At 40.3% G+C, this 20,548-nt stretch overlaps 1 protein-coding gene across 2 annotated transcripts; it reads right to left on the bottom strand.

Annotated features, from left to right (window-relative positions):
• Positions 1 to 7,197: 7,197 nt before the first annotated feature.
• On the bottom strand, positions 7,198 to 20,038 carry RFT1 (RFT1 homolog). Of its 2 annotated transcripts, XM_039559052.1 has the most exons (13): positions 19,910 to 20,036; positions 19,747 to 19,832; positions 19,081 to 19,197; positions 17,344 to 17,533; positions 16,660 to 16,761; positions 15,779 to 15,913; positions 14,778 to 14,856; positions 14,470 to 14,520; positions 13,699 to 13,829; positions 12,706 to 12,850; positions 12,274 to 12,379; positions 11,026 to 11,275; positions 7,198 to 10,157 (listed from the first exon to the last, which is right to left on the bottom strand). In XM_039559052.1, the coding sequence occupies exons 1-13, from the start codon at positions 19,970 to 19,972 to the stop codon at positions 9,993 to 9,995; spliced, it is 1,620 nt and encodes a 539-aa protein (XP_039414986.1). In that variant the 5' UTR covers positions 19,973 to 20,036; the 3' UTR covers positions 7,198 to 9,992. The 2 variants fall into 2 exon arrangements, with proteins under 2 accessions (XP_039414986.1, XP_039414987.1); XM_039559053.1 differs by lacking the exon at positions 19,747 to 19,832 and having other exon boundaries at positions 19,833 to 20,038.
• Between the last annotated feature and the right edge of the window lie 510 nt (positions 20,039 to 20,548).

The following is a 20,548-nucleotide window of genomic DNA, read 5'->3' as shown; positions in this document are numbered from 1 at the left end:
CCAGGGCATCAAAGAACCAGTGTGAACCACTCTGGAGACAGTCGGGAGGGCAGGGGGGAAGGACATGCAACGAATTATTTCCCTCAGGCAGAAATTGAGAAACCTGAAGTATTTTATAAAAATCAGTCTTGGTTTGACAAAAACAATACTGTTCAGCAGGTGAACTCCATACAATTTCTCAAGTGATCTTCTAAAATAGAAGGGAAAAGTTAAGTCACTCCACATACACATCCAAGAAACAGCACATTTTGACATATAACCAGTGTACCTGCTGCCCGTGAGGAGCAGCAGGGCACCATTCCCTTGGCCAAAGGTTATCACAATCCCTTTATCTCATCCTGACTTTATACAAGTTGTAACAGTCCCCAGGATCCTGTGCACCCTGCCACAACATAAACAATAAGGAAACAAACCCCAAAACATAGAGTTTTACAAATTATTTCAAAGGAGAATTTGCAAGCTACCTCTGGCATTCCGTAAGAAATGGTCCCCAAGAACTGCAACTTTAATAAATATTTATGAATACATCAGTACAAACTGGATTCCACTGATGTCTAATGCTTGCTGTGTAGTAACAGAAACGTTTTCTTTGGTCTGTGATCTTCTAACACAGGTACAGATTTGTTTGACAAACACACTTATATTTACCTGAGTGAATGCATTTGGCAGTCAGTGCAGGCTGTCATAACCCAAGCAAACATCAGCACTTTGTGGTGGCAACAAATGGCACAGAAATCCATCAAGGTTTTGATATGTTGATACCGTTACTCCTGTTAGTGGCCAGGCAATTTATTGATAAGTGAGATATGTCATCAAAACTGTTATTAATTTCAGGGCCAAAGAGTAGAGGAACTAATGCATGTAATGACTTGCTCAAGTTCTGCATGAGCAGCTTTCACTTACATTTATGTTTGTTTTCTGTTTTGGACTGTAAGGCTCATTTAACTTCTTTCCTTCACAAAGCTTTTTTTGTAATCAAGGGATGTCTTCAGTTAATATTCCATGGCAGTGGCATTCTTTGTAAATTCATATGTCATCACTGTTGCTTGTCATTTCTAATGACAGAGAAATACTTGGTTATCACTGAAGAAAAATTACAGTATCACTTGTATTATTTTTTAATTTGATTAAGCTATTCACTGAGCAAACCTCCCACCTTTGTCAGGCATTAATTGTATCCAGGCACAACGTTCTTGCTCTTTTTTTTTTGCCAATATTTTAGCCAGTAAAGCTCAAATAATGTTATGATCTGCTTATGGCTGCTCTCTATTTGTTCAATACCCATTGGTTCCACCTTTCCCCTTCAAGAAGGGGCTAACTTTGTATTTAGTACAAATAATTGTTACAGTAGTGTTCTAATATAGCCAGGAAAGAACAATTAACTACCAAGAATCATCCTGTTTCCTTGGCACACACTTGTCACAGAAGTCTTTGCTCTGAACTGTTATAGCTTATAGAGAAAAAATGCCGTTCATGGTTAAGATGTCTGATATTGTGACTAGACTACAGATGCCTCTACCATTTTGTCCTTTATTCTAGTGAGAGGTATTCCTTTTACAGTCAGTTTTATAAATAGTAATCATAAGCAAATGAAATAATGGTTAACACTGAAAATATTACAGATACACACTTAAGGGGAGGGAATGAGGGAGGAAGCTTTGATTAGCACACACACACAAGGCTCCTCTAACACTCACCTGTACAATCTTCCTTTCATGTTACCTCTATCCCACTTGGATTGCACTATTTCACCAGTAATTTTTCTTTCATATACACACTAAATTCCACAATTCTCCAAATTCCTTATTAAAGTACTATCAGTATTTAATGTTCCTTTGTTTCAAACCTTTTCCCTTCTGTTTCATTCACCTCTTCTGGAATCCCTCTATAGCTACACACTTGCTTGAAATCAACATCATCCTCACTACACTGAGCTACTTCTCTTCAAGCCAATAGTGCTGGTAGCATCATTCAGTAAAATAAACCGTAAGAACTTAACAATGGATATTAACTTACTATGTTTTTAATTCATTCTTTCAAAGTTTTATCTGAATCAATTGAAGCACTCCTTCCAATACTGGTCTTTGTATTTTGGTCTACTCTTAATCCTACTATTTCTTTCTGATAGACAGCACCACAACCTCTTTCTACACTTACAGCTGGTGGTACCTTTCCACACAAACGTAGTCCTGTATAATCCTTGGGGACTGAGCCACACATCCCCAAATGGTGTTTGTACTTCACTACTCCCTCAGCACACACCTTTCTTGGCAAAGAGTGATTTCCCAGAATCTTCTGTTACTTTTTTAATGGCTGAAGTTTCCCCTCCTCAAGCAGGAGGGACAGTCCCTTTCTTTAAATTCTGTTTCTTCATTTACCCAAATTACTGTACATCATATACCCTTCACTTTATTCAAAGAAACCAGATCTGCAAATAACCAATATTTACCATTTATCTTTCTTTGCTCATTCAAGATTGAGTCCATACTTAATACATTAAATTTTCTACTATTTCAATAATGAATATTAACTCATGCACATCTAGTTGCAATTCAAACATTATCAGTGCAAAACTCTTCTAGTTTAATGAATTAGTTCCCTAATTCATTAAACTTAAAATCCACTGTTCTCACTGTGGACCTCCTGTATATCCACTATGAGTTCCTCCAGGTAGCATGTGTGGTGTCAGGTAAAGCAGAGTCTGCACCACAGCTTCACTGCCCTCTACTCCCTGTGTCCCATGATCCCCACCAGAGATCAGTGTTCCCACTCACAGGTGTGACAGCTGCTTCTGGCAGTGTCAGTTTTTCATCTGCCTGCATCCACCTGCAATTTCTCCCAGTTTGCCCACATGGGATTGGCAGAAGAGAACTGGTCTAAGTCTTGGTACAAAGAAAGCTGGGGAGAAATAGGAAATGTCTCTACCCTATCTTTTGGTATATCCACACCAAAGTGATCTGGATTGTACCAACAACCTCCCCTTCAGTCCCATGGGCTGCGGTCTCTGGGCTAAATTCTGCACCAACAAATCCAACCACACCATGCTCTTCCTGCAATGCTCTTTACAAAGACCTGGAGGAAGCTGAATGATCCAATCCACAATTCCGCCTCTAACTACAGCCCTGAAGCTGCTTAAGCTTTTTTCCAAGTAACTGCACAGCTGGAGGTTTTATTGTCTAGCCTTTTGTATGTCCTTCATCACATGCACTTCATCACAGATGCTGAACACAGGCTTTTTGCAGCACACAGCACTCCACACTACTTCTCTTCTGTTCTTCCACTTCGATTCTGTTCCTGTTCCTTTAATAATTCAACTACCCCTTTCAAGTCCACCTTTTCTTACCCTACAGAGACTAATTTTCCTTTTCCTAACTGTAATAGATTAAGTCAAATTGGTTGCAGCTCACCTCAAGGCCCATACTGCAGCAACCTTAACTTTGCCTTAGATGTACTGCTCCCCTGACAGATTGCAAATGCCTTTTCAGCGTTCCTCAATGCATCTTCAGCCATGAAAGCTTCCTGCTCCCACACCAGAATATCTTTCAGATGACCTACATCATTATATTTTCCACTGGATGGTGAGAAATCCTTCCCTGTTCTCCTCACCTGGTGAGCAGTCAGCCCCAGTGGAATACTGAGCACCTTGAATGCCCTGTTACCAAACCTGAACGTTATGTGTTTTGCTTTCAGTTTCTGATTTTATTCTGCTTTTCTGCTTCAGTTGTGGTTTTCACCCCAAAAGACCTGATTCACCTGCACACCACAATTTTGTAATTCTTCCTGTAAGCTGTTTCATTCAGGCCACTTTGGCCAACTGCAAATAGACTGCACAAGCAGGATATGATGTCCCTGCTCATAGCAAGGGGCTGGACTAGATGGTCTTTAAATGTCCCTCCCAACCCTAACCATTTATGATTCTGTGATATATTCAACTCCAAAAAGATAACTCATGTATTGGTTTAGATGCACAAAACCAGTGAAACCTAGAGAGCTATGAAGCATTGCACACATACAACACTCAGAGCATCTCCACCAGTAGATGATTTGACAGGGAATCTCTGCAGCTCCCTGAAATGGACCTTCAAGACTCACAAGCTGCCACCTTCCAACTCTGTATTTATAGTCAGGAATGCCTACTTGGAGGTGGTTTTCCTCCTGAATCCTGGCACTGCTGGCTCAAGAAAACAATCCTAGGTTTTTTATCCTGCCTGGCTATATTACAGACATTTTCCACAGCTCTCACAACTTTTCCTTAGGAATCTGAGGTAAGGTGCTCACAGCTGTGCAGCCAAAACTCAGGCCATGAGTCCTGACACTTATCCCTGTTGAGCAGGGGAGGTTCTCCACAGCCCTCCTCCAACCAGGCTGTGCTGAGCAGGACTTGAATGATGCCCCAGCACTTCCCCAATCCTTGTCCTGTGCTTCTGCAGAGCTCCCAGATGAACATGTGTAAAGCTACTGGGTAACAAAGTCATCTGAAGGAGAAAGAAAACAAAACTAAAACTGATCAGCACAATTCTGAAGGAACCACAGAAAAAAACCCACCTTTTCTGCAGGTCAAAATACTATCAACCTCAAATGGAAGGACTAATAGTGAGAGTTAAATAGAGTATTGTCACACACTATTGCCTGTATTTTCAATAAACCCGACTTGACCAGCAAAGCAGAATGCCAAGCAGCCCATGGCAAAGTGTACTTCATGGGCATACTCTGCTTCTTCCAAACAGGTTCTCCTAGTTGCCTAGAGAAGCACTTGAGCAGAGACATACTTAGAAGTTTTATCTGCAGTGACAGAAATGCATTCAGAGATGGAAGTAACTCCCAGACTAAAGGACTCTCCTCAGAGGGACACTCTGTTCCTTGCACGTGTACCGTACTCCGCCACATTTCCCTGTCCTCGTTCCGTAACATCTCCTCACCCACGCTGAGAAACTGCTAAAAATCATTACACAAATAAAAGAAGGCATGTGAGTGCACTTCATGGTACTTGTTTTATAAAATTACTCCCAAAAACCCCTTCCATTAGGAAAACAGCACTGCCAAGTCAAGCATCCAGAACCGAAAAGAAGCTACAATTAGATTCTTCAGTGCAGCCTTAATTTGCTCTCTTCCTCACTCCTTGCTGTCAGGGCTGGCAAACAGGCCACAAAACAACTTTCAGCAAGCTGACCAACGTCTTCCTCAACCCAGCCCAGGGCAGGGCTCTTGGGATTTTTGCAATGAGACTGGCTAGCCTGACTTTTTGCAGCCAAGAAGGGACACACGTACATACAGGATTTGGTTATGAATGGTTTAACAACATATGAATGAAACAGGAATCAAAACAAACAAAAATGCAGGAGTTGAAGATATTCCCAAGTGAATACAAGGCACTTTCTCATAGTGCATGACTGTGCCTCAGTTGTTCCCAGAGACACAAGCACATCCCTTCAGAACTGCATCAGTGCCCTCTTTCATACTCCTCTCTCCCAAGCGGGGCCACAAAGATGTAAGTCTGGAATACTCCTGCATTTGAGAATGTTAAGAGCTAAACCTTGCAGTCGTCTTCCAAGCTCTGTTACGTTCTTCCCCTTTTGGAGCAAAAGTGTGTAACGAAGAACAAAACATGATTCTTGTTTACTACCGGATCAGAACTACTCATATACCCAATATGTGTTTAGGGACTGGTTTTTTTTCTTCTTGACACAGCTTTAATTATTTCAGTCTTATTAAATGGGCCATGGATATAAAACATCTGCCCTCTTGGTTGTGTTCCTTGCCACTTTCTCAGTTCAGTGGGATGGCACAGAACTTTGGAAATCAGTTATGCTGAACACATTAGCCATGAATCACAAAACCTTGCCAGTAAACCAACACACAGAGCTCTGTCAGAGCCTCACTAACCACATCTAACCAGGAAGTCTGTCAAAGGAAAACCCAGAGATGTTTTACCTTTCCCCACAATAACCAGAAAATCCTGCCTTAGCTGCACAGGGGGCGCATACTCATCACATCCCATGAACAGAGCTCACTACAGGAACGTGCAGTGACATCCACTGAAACGGGTTCACTCCTCCTTCCAGATCCCAGCAAGGTGGTGCATGAAGCACAGCTCAGACCCAGAAACTAGAGAGAACACACATCTTTCCATGGAAGCAATCCAAAGTGAAACAGAGATAAGCACTTCCTATCAGTTTTCTTTAGATCCCCAGCTGCTCAAGCTTTTGAGCAGGCCCTGCTCAGTTTCCAGGGCCCAGCTGTACATCACATGTGCACAGCTTCAAACTTCATTTGCAGCTCATATTGAAAACAAGCTCCATCTCCTCGCACTCTCAGAATGCAGATGAGTTACACATTTTGTGCTGAACAAAACCATTACAGCTCAGCAGATCTATTGAAGCACGGATACGGCTCAAAAAGCCTCAGATCCTCTCTCTTTGGCATTATCTTTAAAATCATGTAATTAAACCACAAAAAAAAAAAGTACGCCGTTCAGACAGCAAGAAATATGAACTCCACAAAAAGAATTTCAAAGTTGAGATAGAAGGACTATCCAGGAACCAGGGAATTAGGACTGACCTCAAGGCACTCACAACAATCCTTCACATGAACTAAGAAGTCAATACGCCCTTATGGGTGCTCAGTTGTGGTCAACATTCAGGCTTGTATATATAACCCTTTGTGCCTGCTAAAGCAGATTAACCATTTAGGCAAAGCCTTAATTCTTTAATTTAATTTCTTTGCCTAAAAAGGGGCTCCCCCTGCTCTACTTCTTTACAAATAAAATATTTACAATATTAGGGAAAAACCAAACAGTTGAACAATTGGTTAATTGGTTAGTTCCCAACAGCAGTATTGCCAGTCACAACCTAATTCAGCTAAGAAATTTCATTAAATATCAGATTTATTCCTGGCCACTGAATTGGTTTTTATCACAACAATGTAATGTAAAAGCAAAGGAATTTGGCCATTCCAATCCATACAAACAATTTGACAGAAACAAAGAGGAAAAAACTGACTATAATGGTGCCATTTGTCACAAAACTACTACAGCAAATTTTATCTGTATGTGTGTTAGGGGATGGTGTGTATGTTTAGGTTGGTAATTGAATTTATACATAAAATATCCTACAAAATCCAAACAAGTTTAAGCATCAGCTGTACCAACGATATAAACAGAACTCCAATAATCATCAACTGGAAGATAAAAACAAAATGTAAAGGAAATAAACTTTATTTAGTGTTACCTTGAAAGTCATTCATCCGACAAATAAGAAAAACACACCACAAAGCATGAAATCATAACCTTTTCCACCAAAGAAAATGTTTCATTCACCTTTGGCTTAAACTAAAAGATTTCAGAACACTGCAAAACAGCTTCATGGAATTTTAGACAGTTGTGCCTTTGACAGATTAACAGGGCTAAAATGAAAGGGAAATATGGTCAAATTCAATCTCAACTTTGTCCCTGAGTTTGAGAGTTTGCTGCTTTAGCAATAAAGCAATTAACAGCTCTGACATTAAGGATCCCACTGATAAATAAGAAAGCAGCAGACAGTTTCACAGGTCTCTACTTTTGTGCCTCCTTGCAGCTTCCTGCCACATAAAACACATTAAAAATCAAACATCCCACATCACAAAAACCAGCCAGCCATTACTGAGCAGATGATGTTTAAGTGGGGAATGTGTCCCTAATTTGCTAATGAGCAATCATTGTCACCTTAAATGTCTTCCTGATTCGTATAAAATTGCATCTGAGATGCAAGAGAGATTTGTCAGCCTTTCCAATATGAAATAACACAAATTAGTGTAAAAATGTAACTTGTCTTTAAATGCATTCACTGCATTTATGTTAAAAAATATTTACAAGACTACACAGATCACTGTTTCAAGAGGGAGATCTCACATCACCCCACTTACAACATTACAAGTAGCAGAAGTAGTATCAGTACAGCTGGGGCTGTAAGAGCAGACAAGGCAGAATGACTTCAAGCTCATTTGGTATGAGAAGTTCTTCCATCTCCAAAGCACTTTAGATGCAGGGCTGTACAAAATTTCTCATTCCAAGGAGTTATAAAAATTCACTGATTGAGATATTGCCACAGTAGGATCCCAAAGACACAGAAAAAGACAAACCCTAAAACACAGTCCACAGGTTCAATTGTCTTGATTTTTTTGTACTACAAGCAAGTAAAGGAAAAGCAACTGTTGTAGGCATTGACGATTTGTAATAAAGTTTCTGCAATATTTGAAGCTGTACTCCTAACAAACTCCGCACCTGACAGAAAAGAGAAAAAAAGCTGTAGGACCACTCTGAAGAGAAAAATTCAAAAGGCAAAGAACTACAGAATTCATTTAAGAGGACAGAATAATGTAGAGTTTGTTTTGTTTTGACAGATTTCAAGAGAGCATAAGGAGAATCAGCAAGTCTGTATCTACTCCTTCCAGCCAGGCAATGGAGACAACTGCCCTTGGCTGAGCAAGGCCACTCCTTTCCCTTCACTGTCACATTCTGGCTTCTCTATGATCAATCACCAAATTCACATATAAAGTATCTTTGGTAATGTTTTCCAAGTGGGAATTACCAGAGTTTAGAAAATATTTCTGACTACAAGCTGAAGGCCCTGACACTAGAAAGCATTTCAGCCTGGGCACTGTGGTCACCAGAATGAACCCCACAATGCCATTGCAGTGATTTTTTTTAAGCAGTCTGAGGATCTGCAGAGTTGCTACATAATTAAACTAAAAGCTTTCAGCTGCACACATCTGAGCACGCATTTTTCATCCCTTGACATTTTTGGTCCATCCAAACATTGCAAAGGGAATGCTGATCATTATAAACCTGCCATTTGTACACTCTGAAACTGCCCACTTCAGATCTTAGACCAGCAATACACCATCAGTACACCCAAACCAGCAGCCTAACATGGAATTTTAGAACTTCTGAGTGTCCAAATTTTCAACAATTCAAAAATAATATGAATCCAGAGGTTAAAACTGAACAAGTAAAAAAACAAGATGTGAAGAAAACATTGGAACAAAAGGAAGTATTTACTATCCAATAAAGAAATCTTCAATATGCATAAATCCTTGTAAAAAATCTTATTAAATATATTTAACATTCAATTGCACAGACAAAATAATTTTTATTGAGACAAGTTTGCTCATGCTGGCATTTAAAATCTCATACAAACCCAAAAAACAATGGAATGAAAGTAAGAAGTTTTACGAGTAACCTTATGAACTGCACCATCAGTGATTGTACTCAACACCTGCTGCAGACAATGCTAAAAACCTCTTCCAGCTAAGGCTTCAGAGTATTTCTGACAAGTTAATCAATGCCCTCAGACACGAAGGATCTGCTGAATGAAATAATCTCACAGAGCCAGCAGGGACACACGCTGTGTATTCCATTAATTTACTTGTAAACGTCAGGATTTTCTGTTCCCTGCTTTGCACGTCAAACAGCGACAGCTCAATCCCTCTGCACCACACTGTTCTGCTCCACAACACTCACACTGGTGTTGGTCCTTGCTCTAGAGTTCTCCTCAGCTTTGGGGTATTTCTATGGCATTTATTGTGGTTGGTATTGGGGGCTTTTTTCCTGACCATTTTCTCCCCAGTTAAGCAGCACCGACACCAAATAAAGGCCTTCTAAACCTCATCAGGCCTTCCCCACACCGCCCAGCGGCAGGAGGGGAGCTTTCTACATGCAGTCTGTCAACCAGGTTGTGTCAGAGGGTGTAGCTTAGATCTTCATTCATTACTTAAGAGGCTGTTTGAAAAAAAGCTTAGAAAAGAATGGGGCATAAAGAGAAAATTATTCATCTCTCGTTTGCTGTGCTGACCAGTTCAGAAAACAAAATTATATTCACCTGGCAATTGTCTACATTGCCACTCCATTATCAACGCTTCCAAACACACATGGAAACCTTCTTTCCATACAGATCTTATGGAAAAAACACAGCCCTTTACTGCAAGCACGTACAAGAACTGCTCTGCACAAAAGCAGGTCATGTTCCTTTCTTCAAATAGCGGGAGAGGAACTGGTTCCTAACAAAGTGGATGAGTTTGGTCTCTGTGCAGAACATTGTAACGAGGGTTGCTACGAAGCACAGGGCACCCGTGCTGATGTGGATCAGCCTGGCCATCCAGCCCTTGTCACAGCAGAACAACACCTACAACAAAGAAAACAAGGGATTGCAGCAAAACCAGTCATCAAAAAGTGCATTTACTGTTTCAACAAGAAATAAGGTCCAGCACATCTGTCCAACACGCCAACATCACCATCAAACCAAGCGCGGTTTTGCCACATGCACTGACCCTACAATAAATCATCTTGAGGAGTTACAATATTTGCTTTTTAAAGAAAATTCTGTCAGCAAAAAATAACCAGTCAGTAGATATCTGGTAAGTGAGGAAGCTGCTGTTATCTGGCATGCAGAAATACATTAACTGAGATGACACAAAACTTCGCTGATGCTATTATGCACGTCTGCTACTGTACAGCGACATCTCAAGCTATTTTCTATCAAAACTGGAAATCTCCCATTCCAAAATATAAAACTCTCCCTTCTCAGGCATAATGGATTTTCAAGCTGTCAAAATTCTGTACATAGAAAAGCTACCATCTCCTTAATAATGAGCCTGCACAATTACCATTTTGTACTGAATGTATGTGTTAAATGTGCTCTTAGCAATTTTTGTTTCTCTTCTAGTTTTGGTTATTACTTCTTTTTATTACAGAATTTTTAATGCAATGGCACCAAGAAACTGCTAAAATTTCAGTTATTAACAACTAAGCACATGGATTGTCTACACACAGAAATGTGTTAAGTTTTATTTAACTAGTCAGATCCACCACCTTGTATAGGTGGCAGAGAACTTTGATACAAAGAATCTCTTAACAATATATCCTGCCTTTCTGTAATGGAAAGTCCCAGCCTACCCTCGAAAGCCTTTTTCCTAATGGCATTCCTCTTTTTGTGGACAGAAAAGTCACCTGACAGCAGCATTCACAGTGAGAGCAGAGAGGAAGCAGCTCACCTCTGAGAAAGCAGTGATCACTGCACTGATGATGTAAACCAGCAGCAGAGCTGGTGAGGGGAGCAGGCCTGTGAGGGGTCTGTGGGCGCTTTCTTTGAAGTAGTCATAGATGTAGTGGGTGCTGTGAGCTATTCTGATGCCCATGTTGAAGCAGTTGGCAAGGATAAAGCCCACACTGCCATACCAGTGGGTCAGGAAATAAGAGATGCACAGAAATACGAAAGACAAGGCCAGCATAACAAAATTGTACCTAGGGAAAAAAAAAAGAAGAAATAATTTAACAATGCATGCAGTTACAGCATTCATTTACTAATGATTTTTTATTTTCTAACGTGAGTAACAGAATTTCTCTTACCATCTTCTAGTGAAAATTAATTTGAGAAATGAAACGATAAAAAAAATTTGAAAGAATAGAAAATACATCAACCAAATTAAACCAAGAACTACATTATGTGAATGAAATTGTATTACAGTAATCAGTTGTGCACTCAGTGCAGAAAATCAAACTTAATAACAATTATTAGTTATGTAAAAACTTGTGCATTTTTTGCTATGTTAGGAATATATTAAAGAAAATGAATGTTCAAGAACAAATCAGCACTTTATTTAGTTTCTGCCATAAACAGTGACTTGGAAAACTAGCTCACATTTTAAAGAGGTTGTGAAAGCAGCCCTTGTTAAGTCAAAAAAGATCCCACTTCAATTGTGGAAAACAGACCTCACTGAAATTAATTTGAAAGGGCCACATGAGGAACAGCCTAAACACAGAATCAGGAAATAACCCAGGCTAGAAGGGGTCTCAGGAGGTCACCTAGTCCAACTTCCTACACAGTAGTGAACCCCTGGATTCACCCACACAGTTTAGATCATTCCTAAGTGTACGTACAGTAACTGTACATGAAAAATGTTAATAGCTGCAAACTTTTAAAGTTTGTCAAAACTATAAAGTCAAGTAATTGTCTTTAAAAGTATAACTTCAAGCTCATCTGTGCAGAAAACACACATTTAAGTTACTTTCCTAGTTAGTAATGGACCAAAAGCTAAATTAACAATTATTTCTTCATTTCTGACCTTTTTACCCAAACTTTTCAACTTTTGCTAAAGCTTCTACATCTAAATCTAAATGCAGACACAGCCTAACAAGGAGCTGCTTTTCAGTGGGGCAGGATATTATTATGCCAATTTCAAAAGCACCAATCCCTTTATAAGGTCAGCACAAATACATTTACAGGAGCCACTGTTTCCTACCTGTCCACTTCTTCTTTGCACATTAAGGCAAATGTGAAACATTCTGTTACTCCATTGACAGCAAGAAACAGGACATATAACGAGTAACACCGGAGGAGATCTGGACCTAAAAACCACATTAGAAAAACAAATAGATAATGATTTCTTTTATCAAACCACATTGTTTTTACAGTCACTGATACTGAGAGATAGTTGTTGTAGTGTTAATACTAATAATGGAAACCTAAGTTCATTTGAATGAGTTTCCTGTCTAGATATCTTGACAAGAACACAAATAAACAAGGCGAAGGATTTTGATGAGCTAAGTCACAGATTTCAATAGCAGTTTTGCAGGAAAAAAAACCCAAACTGATGACTTACAAAAAATTCATAATAGCTGTAGGGGTTTTTTTTAAAGAGTGGTGGTTTTCTGCCAGGTCTGTAAATCTTTACCTGTTCCAGAACTGAGCATTGAGCCTCCATAAATATCCAGAGCCAGCTGAGAATAGGCATAGCCAAAAACGGTGATGGTGAGACCTATCAGGAGCACAAGTTTCAGCAGCAATTCCAATACATTTGCAGCCATAGCAACATCATCCTGAAATAAAATGTAGTAAATTACATGAACCAGAATCAATGTAACAACAGTCACCCTCATGCAGAAATGCTACTTCACAGGAACAAATAAATCAGTTTGCATAGTGTAAAAAGGTGTGAAACTTATCCTTGTTATTCAATTATCCATACACATGCTCTTACCATCTTTTATATATTTATTATTCCACCATTTTACCAGTTCTACACACCAGGTAGATTTTACATAAAATATACACAGACAGACACCTCCCTTAGTCCACCAAGGATCTGAAGCAGAGAATTTAATTGTGTACTGATGTGCAATTAGCAGGATTGCTACAGGCTGACCTTCATGAGCGATCAAGAATATTACTCTGTGGAACAAAGCTCTTATTGATTAATCCTCCTCATACAACTCAAATACAAAAGAGAAATACAATTCTTTTCTTCCCAAAGCTGCACTCCTCAGAAACATAATTTAACACCTATTGATATATTTAAGTAAATAAAGTACTTCCAGATAGCATTTATTTAATAGATCTCATGATTTAACTAATGGCTTTCTATATCTGGAAATACACAGTAGAGGAGGCTTTACATCACACTGTTTGGAGCAGCTGATGTTAACTTCATTGATGCAAAGCAGCACTATGCCACTGCATATTTTAATTTCTATTTCATTAGCATTTTACCTATTCTCTTTTCTTTTTGGTCCAGCCCCACTTGGCATTTTTGTTCTCCAGTTCTTAATTTTAACAGCCTCAATATTCAAATTTAAACACCCACTTCTGTCCATCACACTTCTGCGATGTAACCTATCTGTAACAAAAATTGAGCATTTGACATGTAATTAATCCAAAATAAACATACCTGCTTCTGATCCTTTACAGTCTTCCCTCTTTCCAACACTTTAGCAAAAAATACATAAAAGCTCTCCTCGATAGGCAAAAAGATAAACCTGGCCACCAGTGAACCAAGGTTATTCACAATATCATATACACCTTAAAAAAATAAAGCCATCTGTGAATTTTAGACACATTTTAATTCCAACTCTTTAATAACAACATGAGTTCTAATTTAACATCTCCTCCTCCAAAAAGAGAAAGTAAGTGGGATCTGGTGCAACACTGAAGCAGTGTTCTCTAAAAATTCTGACAATCACAGCAACTACAGCTTAAAATTGCAAAGTTTGCTCATGCCAAAAGTAAGACAAAAGCACCAACTACACAGAATTGAATCTAGAACAGCACCAAACCATATTTAAAATTCTTGCTGTAGAGGAATTTGAAGGATCCTGATAAAGTTCACTGAATGAAAAGAGGAATGTAAGGATCTACTGATACAGGAAAAGAGAAAGATACACATCTAGTGAAAGACGTTCCTGCCCATGGCAGCGGGGTGAGAACTAGATAATCTTGAAGGTCATTTCCAACCCAGGCTATTCTATAATTCTATTGTCTTAAATTGATTATTATTATCTATATCAATCATTCTCTGAAATGCACCTGAAATGTCACAAAGGCTTTGAAATATTCTCAGATTTTCAAGCTATTTTCAAACACTTTAAGCCATTTTCAGAAGCATGTGAAGAGCAGTGACTAAGAAAACTCTGACACCATTCCACAGTACCATCACACTTACCCTGATCTCCAAAATTTAACACATTCAAAAAGGTCATCACATATCGTTCACCTGTAAGTTCAAAATAAAGAACTTCAGAACAAGTCCCTAAGTCTTTTCCAATACTCGTTCAGGCACTTCCAATACTAAGTGCTCAAGAGACAAAGTCAAATGGGACAGCACCTAGTTCTGAAAACCCTCAAAAACTCCATTCAGGTTGGCAATCATGTGCCTCATCTTCCCCCACCCAAGCTCTCTGAAGCTTTAAGCCAATTTTGTAAATAGTTTTCATGAGCCCTCTTCCCTCACACTTCTATGTCAAGCCTCACCCTCTGTCAAAATCTGTTTTAAGAAGGATTGTTTGAAGAAACTCCAAGTCAAGCGTGCTTCCTTCCAGTTAACAAAGGTCTGCAAAAAAAATACTGAAATGTAACAAACATGATTGAAATTACAGAGTAGAAATAGAAAAGAGCAAGGCAGAGCAACTCTGTAGGGTAGCTCTAACTGTAGTGGTGAGGAAACCCACAATGCCACAGTTACTAATAACTAATGCAAAGTATTGCTGAATTCAAGCACCAACACCACTGATCTGGCAGAAACTGATTCCCTTGTTGAAAAGTGCTGTTATTGCAGATCAAGTACCCATAGGAGCATTCTACAGAAAATACTAATCAAGGTTAAATTTAGGAAAAAAACACCCATGGTGTTTAACATGCCAATGTAACTTTCACCCTCACTGGAGATATGAATTGTTTGCTCTTCAAACTGTCCTTATATATATAAGACTTACAACCAAGAACCACCTTTATCTTTTCAATCTGTAAATCTTATCCAGAATGTCGTCTTCCTCAATGAGTCTTGTCATTTCTTTCTCTGCCTCATTTTTGTTTGAGAGATATTTGAGTGTCTCTGGAATGCTGTGGAACATCACGGTTATTTTTTGAGAGGTCAAAGTACCAAAATCCATTGTTACATGGTTCTGGTTTCTTTTCTGCCTCACATCCAGTGCTACCTGGTCATTCCCCTGCACAGTGCAGATGGTCTATCTCCAGTTAATGTCTATTAAATATTTTGAACAAACCAAGTCAGCAACAACAAACCCAAAACCACAAAGAGTTCAAGTTTCATGATGTTTTTCTGACAAGAATCTTACACATACAAACTTCAAACACAATTCTATGGGGTTTTTTTTATTTAATCTATCATATCTTCTATAGTGCAAAAATATCCCCAAAACCTCTCAATTAACTCCCCTGTCTCAAAGCAACATTCAAAGTGCCCTCACATGAGATTTTAAGAAGAAAATCAAGAAATAAATTGTGCAACTTACCTCATCTTCCACGAAGTTAGGTAATAAAGCTTTCACTCTAGCAACTGGAAACGATTTCTTTGTGGCTTCAGGAGATCCCAAAAACATCGCAAAATAAATTACATAGCACATTACCAGAATACTGACATATAACAGCTGGAAGGATCAGGAAGAAGAAAAACAGTGAAACAAAATTAAATCAGAAATGCAGAATTATATACTAGTTGAAAATACAGTGAGAAGAAAATGTAAGTAGTCTTTGTGCCTATCAAATATTAAAACCAGGTAAGGATTTGAACAGCTCTTCAGAATGCTGTTGATCTTTTCATCCTTTTTTACCCTGTAGATTATCATAGACCTTTGGTAATTTTCATGTTTTATTTAGCATTTTTAGAAAGCTAAAGGTAAAATTATAAAGCAATTACTCAATCAAAAGTCAAGCTAACAGAGTAGCTACTGCCTACATCTCTTAATTCATAGAACTTTTCCAAATTCCATCAGTTATAAGCGATCTACAAAAGCCAGGGCAAAAACTGAAGAAGAAAACTTATCCCTCCATTGTCATCAAGAAAAAGTTTTAACCTGAATTCATTGCACTTGATTAGCACCTTCTGGTAAGGTAATGCAGGTTGGTGGTACAGGCTGATAAAGTTCTGTGTGATTAGAATAACATAACCTTATTTGCAAGATGTGCCTTCACAGACAGAAGGTGTCTCCTTGTACCTCCCTTTAACTCAATGTCAAAGTACCAAGTCAATAATGAGTATCAGGAAAATACTAAATACAAATTCTAAATCTTAAACCTCCCAGGAGCTTTTTCTCTCAGCTCCCCAAAGTTCTTTAGCAGGCTAAATGTCAAAGGCAAATTAAAATTCAGCTGAGAGAGAACAAAGGAAACTTACCTGAGCCAAGGAAAAAATGTAAAGGCCCCACTGAGGATAAAGGATTACTAAAGTAACCGTCAAAATGCATTTTGACACTACTGAAAGGCTTTCAGCAACTACCTTTAAGAAACACAAAAGAGAGAAGGGTTATTTTCTGGCAACCTAACCACATACACAAGCTTAAAATACCTAAGTTTAATGCACAGAATTTATGTAGGGATGGAAGATTTTCAAAGTCAGTGTGACTTTATCACAGAGTTTCTTTCTGCTGAGCTGGCCAGCTTAGACTGTAATTTCTCTGTAAGTTTTCTATTCTTGCATTTCACAATTCCTCCACTGCATTTTCCCAGTCCTTTGTATGAGACATAAGGGAGAAAATTTTGCTTGAGACTATCATCTTCTCAATAGATACATTTCACAATTTTATATAGAACTGTGGAAGCAGTGTGCCTCTCCCTCCAATTAAAACCTATGTTTCAGTATTTAATGATCTCAAAGGTAATAATGTCTAAATAAACCAACTTGCTTGCTTTAAAGCGTACAAATTCCTGGTTATGTTACAAACCAGGCCATGCAGTGCTAAACAGTACACACAGGGGTTTTTTACATGCTTGAATATAAAAACATCTAAGTCAGTAATCTGTTCTTTTCAGTAAAAAGACGATTCCCCCCACACGCACACACCCCATGGACTTTACTAACCTTAAGTCTCACAAACAAATGAGCTTGTGCTAAAACCCAGAATGGCTCTCCCAGGAGTTCAACAATGGCAGAAACACCAAATGCCACTACACCAGCCTGATAATGAGGAACCACAGAAGGGTTGGGTACTTCGAGCAAGTGTAGCCAGACTAAGCCCAAGATAACAGACCAAAAGACACCAAGAGGAACTCTAAAAAGTTAACATAAAAACTAATTAATGGAAATGTTACTTCAGCAGAAAAAGAAAAAAAAAAAAACAACAAAGAAAATTAGATTACAGTATCACATATGGCCACAATGATTACATTAAAAAAGGCCCTGAGGAATTAATTCCTGTCGTTACTATAGCAAGAATGAATATTTTCCTTTGTAATGAACACCCTTAAGGCATTCTTTGCACAACACAGATAACATTTTTCTGAGTTGTCCATTTTTTACTCCAGAGCCTAACATAAGGTCAAATATCCGCATTTTTGTGCCTTAGGACCAAACAATTCTGATCCCACATCAGCCTGCACATTCCCTTCTGCTGACACTGCTTCAGGAACACAGAGCTTCTGGAAGAGTGCATCAAGTTTTACATCATTGGAGCAAGATCTCTTTGACCTTCACACTATCAGACCCCTAAAATATTTGACATCAAGCTCCTAAGACGTATTTCAGACGCTTCACCGAAGTTCACCTTCATTTTAAGTTATGCTTTTCTACAAGGAAAATTTAAAACAAAAGAAGATGCACACAGTCAATGTTACCTCTGTAACTTAATGCTCACTTGAAAGGCTATCATACAGCAGAAAGATGACTATAATTCAGATAAGAAAACAGAACTAATACATTTTAAATATTATTATTAGATCTATCCCTGACAGGGACAATCCCTCTGCTTCATAGCTGGATGCAGGTGACCACACATAAAGACCCATTCCTGAGCCAGATCCAATTAAAAGCTGGGTAGTTTCAGGGAAAGTCAGGTGCCCCAATGGCAAAATACTATTTTATCATGCAGGAGTAGTTTTCCACCATATCAGGCAGGTAAATTTACTTCCCAACACACCTAATTGGGGCTGCACAGCAGCTAGAGCTGACAGAGGGAGAGAGAAGAGAGAACCAGGAACCAGAAGGGAGAAACAAATCATAAAATCCACTTTACTGCAATGTGTGATTGCACTCTCTTGTTGCAGCATCCTGTGGACTTCAAGCTGTCCTGCTATAAACAGCACCACAGCTGAAAAAAGCTGTTGTTTAATTCCAACTCTTTTTTCACCTTCTCACATCTCTCCTACCCAAACATTTATGTTGCCTTGGCATTAATCCACATCAGGGATCAAGACTAAAAGCTTAGTCTGAGAGGGAAAGAAAAGATATCTAAAGCAGGTTCACAAATGCACATGAGGTAATAAAAAAACAAAACTGAGCAGGAAGAGGAAGAAAAAACAAAGAACTATGTACTTGTGCTTTCCTTCAACAGCTACAACTTAAATGAAACTCAAGCAACAGAAGAAATGGCTCCAGGTGACACCTCTGGTAATCAACTTCCTCATGTGCTCCAACAAGAAATCAAGTCCATAAATGCTAAAGCACCAGACTTGACCAGCTTCCTGCATCAGTCCTGAAACACAACTGGGGCTTCTAAATGCTGAAGTAATTACCTCAGTAAATAAACACTTCCTCTCATTCTGCGAGCTCCCAGACAAGAACTAGAAATTCTAAGAAAGTAAACTTTTAAAGGTATCTTACGTCAGCCACAATAGATTAATTGTTTTCGTCCAGTTTCTCTTTGCACTTCCACTCAAACAAGCTCTGCGAAATGCCTCCCTGGCAAGGAAGACAACTGTTGAGTACAGCAAAGTCAGCCTAAAGAGGGTGAAAAAGGAAAAAAAAAAAAAAAAAAAGAGAGAGAAAACTATTTATTTTCTATAAACTGTAAATCCTTCATGCAATAGCATCACAGTTTTTACACATGACTGCCTGGCAGACAAATCTTACAGGTATGCAAACATGGTGATATGAGCTAAAATTATCACCATCTCCTAAAAACACAGAGAAAGTAATTACGCGTGACGATTCAAATGGCAAGAATACACACTACAGACCGTGCAGACACAGAGCATATCCTATAGGAAAAGCACGTTGTATCTAGTTTTTCCTCTGCAAGCTGATGGTTTAAACACGAAAAACAGGCCAGTGCTATCGGTGTTTCAGGCCAAAACAGAGCCGAGGAGGCACGGAATGACCAAACACTGTGACACACCCAAAACCAGATTCCACAGCACTAATCAGAGCATGGCCAGTGACACGGCACAGACCGCGGAGCCGAGACCAGCACCGAGCACAAGCTCTGCCCCACAGCACCAGCAGCCCCGGGACGCCTCACAGGTGCCCGCCGAGCTGCCTCCCCCTCACCTGACATTGACCACGCCAATGAGCTCCCGGGAGAGATAGCGGAGGGTGAAGGCGTTCAGCCCGAAGGTGACCACCCGGAACAGCACCTGTGAAAGGAAGCCGCACGGGAAGCACCTGCTGGAGGAGGAGGAGGAGGAGGAAGGAGGGAGGGGCGGCCCCGCACCTGCAGCAGGGCGCTGGACGAGGCCAGCCGGGCGGTCTGGCCCAGCACGTCCTGCGCCGCCATCGCCCCGCTCCCGCCGCCAGGAAGTGGCGCGGCCGCCCGTCGCACCGGATCTCATCAGCGGGGCGGTTACCGCCCGGCCCGGGGGCTGAGGGAGCACCGCGGGCACCGCCCGGCCCGTCACTGAGGGGCACGGCGGCACCGCCCCGCCCGGCACTGAGGGGGCACGGCGGCCACCGCCCCGCGCTGAGGGAGCACCCTGGCACCGCCCGGCCCGGCACTGAGAGGGCACGGCGGCACCGCCCCGCGCTGAGGGGGCACCGGGCGACAGGGCGGGGACTCTGAGGGGACACGGCGGGAGGGCTGAGGGGTCACGGCGGGGACGGTGGCGCCCACGACAAAGGGCGAACGGCCGAGGAGCTCCAGCCCTCCAGAACTGAGGCGCAGCGCCACAGCCGCGGGTTCCTCCGAAGCCAGCCCAAAGCTGCAGCCTGGCTGGGAGGAGATGCCGTGGTAAATGGGGTAACAAGCGCTGTTTTCCAGAGCTTGCTGAAAAACCTGCGAGTTCCACCAATCCCTTTCTAAACTGAGGGCAAACCCACCAGCCTTCCGTGACCTAAGGAGAAACAACCGAAACGG

The sequence above is a fragment of the Corvus cornix genome, chromosome 12, assembly GCF_000738735.6.
Source record: "Corvus cornix cornix isolate S_Up_H32 chromosome 12, ASM73873v5, whole genome shotgun sequence".
NCBI lineage: Eukaryota > Metazoa > Chordata > Aves > Passeriformes > Corvidae > Corvus > Corvus cornix.
Note: the sequence above shows the minus strand (reverse complement) of the source record. Positions and strands in the feature narration are given on the sequence as shown.

What these genes read in the sequence shown, in the direction of transcription:
- RFT1 (XM_039559052.1), bottom strand. Translation starts at nt 19,972, where the DNA reads ATGGCGGCGCAGGACGTGCTGGGCCAGACCGCCCGGCTGGCCTCGTCC. An exon ending in CTGTAAAGGATCAGAAGCAG is followed by an intron (nt 12,851 to 13,698) that starts GTATGTTTATTT and finishes ATTTTATTTCAG; the next exon opens with GATGATGTTGCTATGGCTGC. An exon ending in TGATCACTGCTTTCTCAGAG is followed by an intron (nt 10,158 to 11,025) that starts GTGAGCTGCTTC and finishes TCTTTGTTGTAG; the next exon opens with GTGTTGTTCTGCTGTGACAA.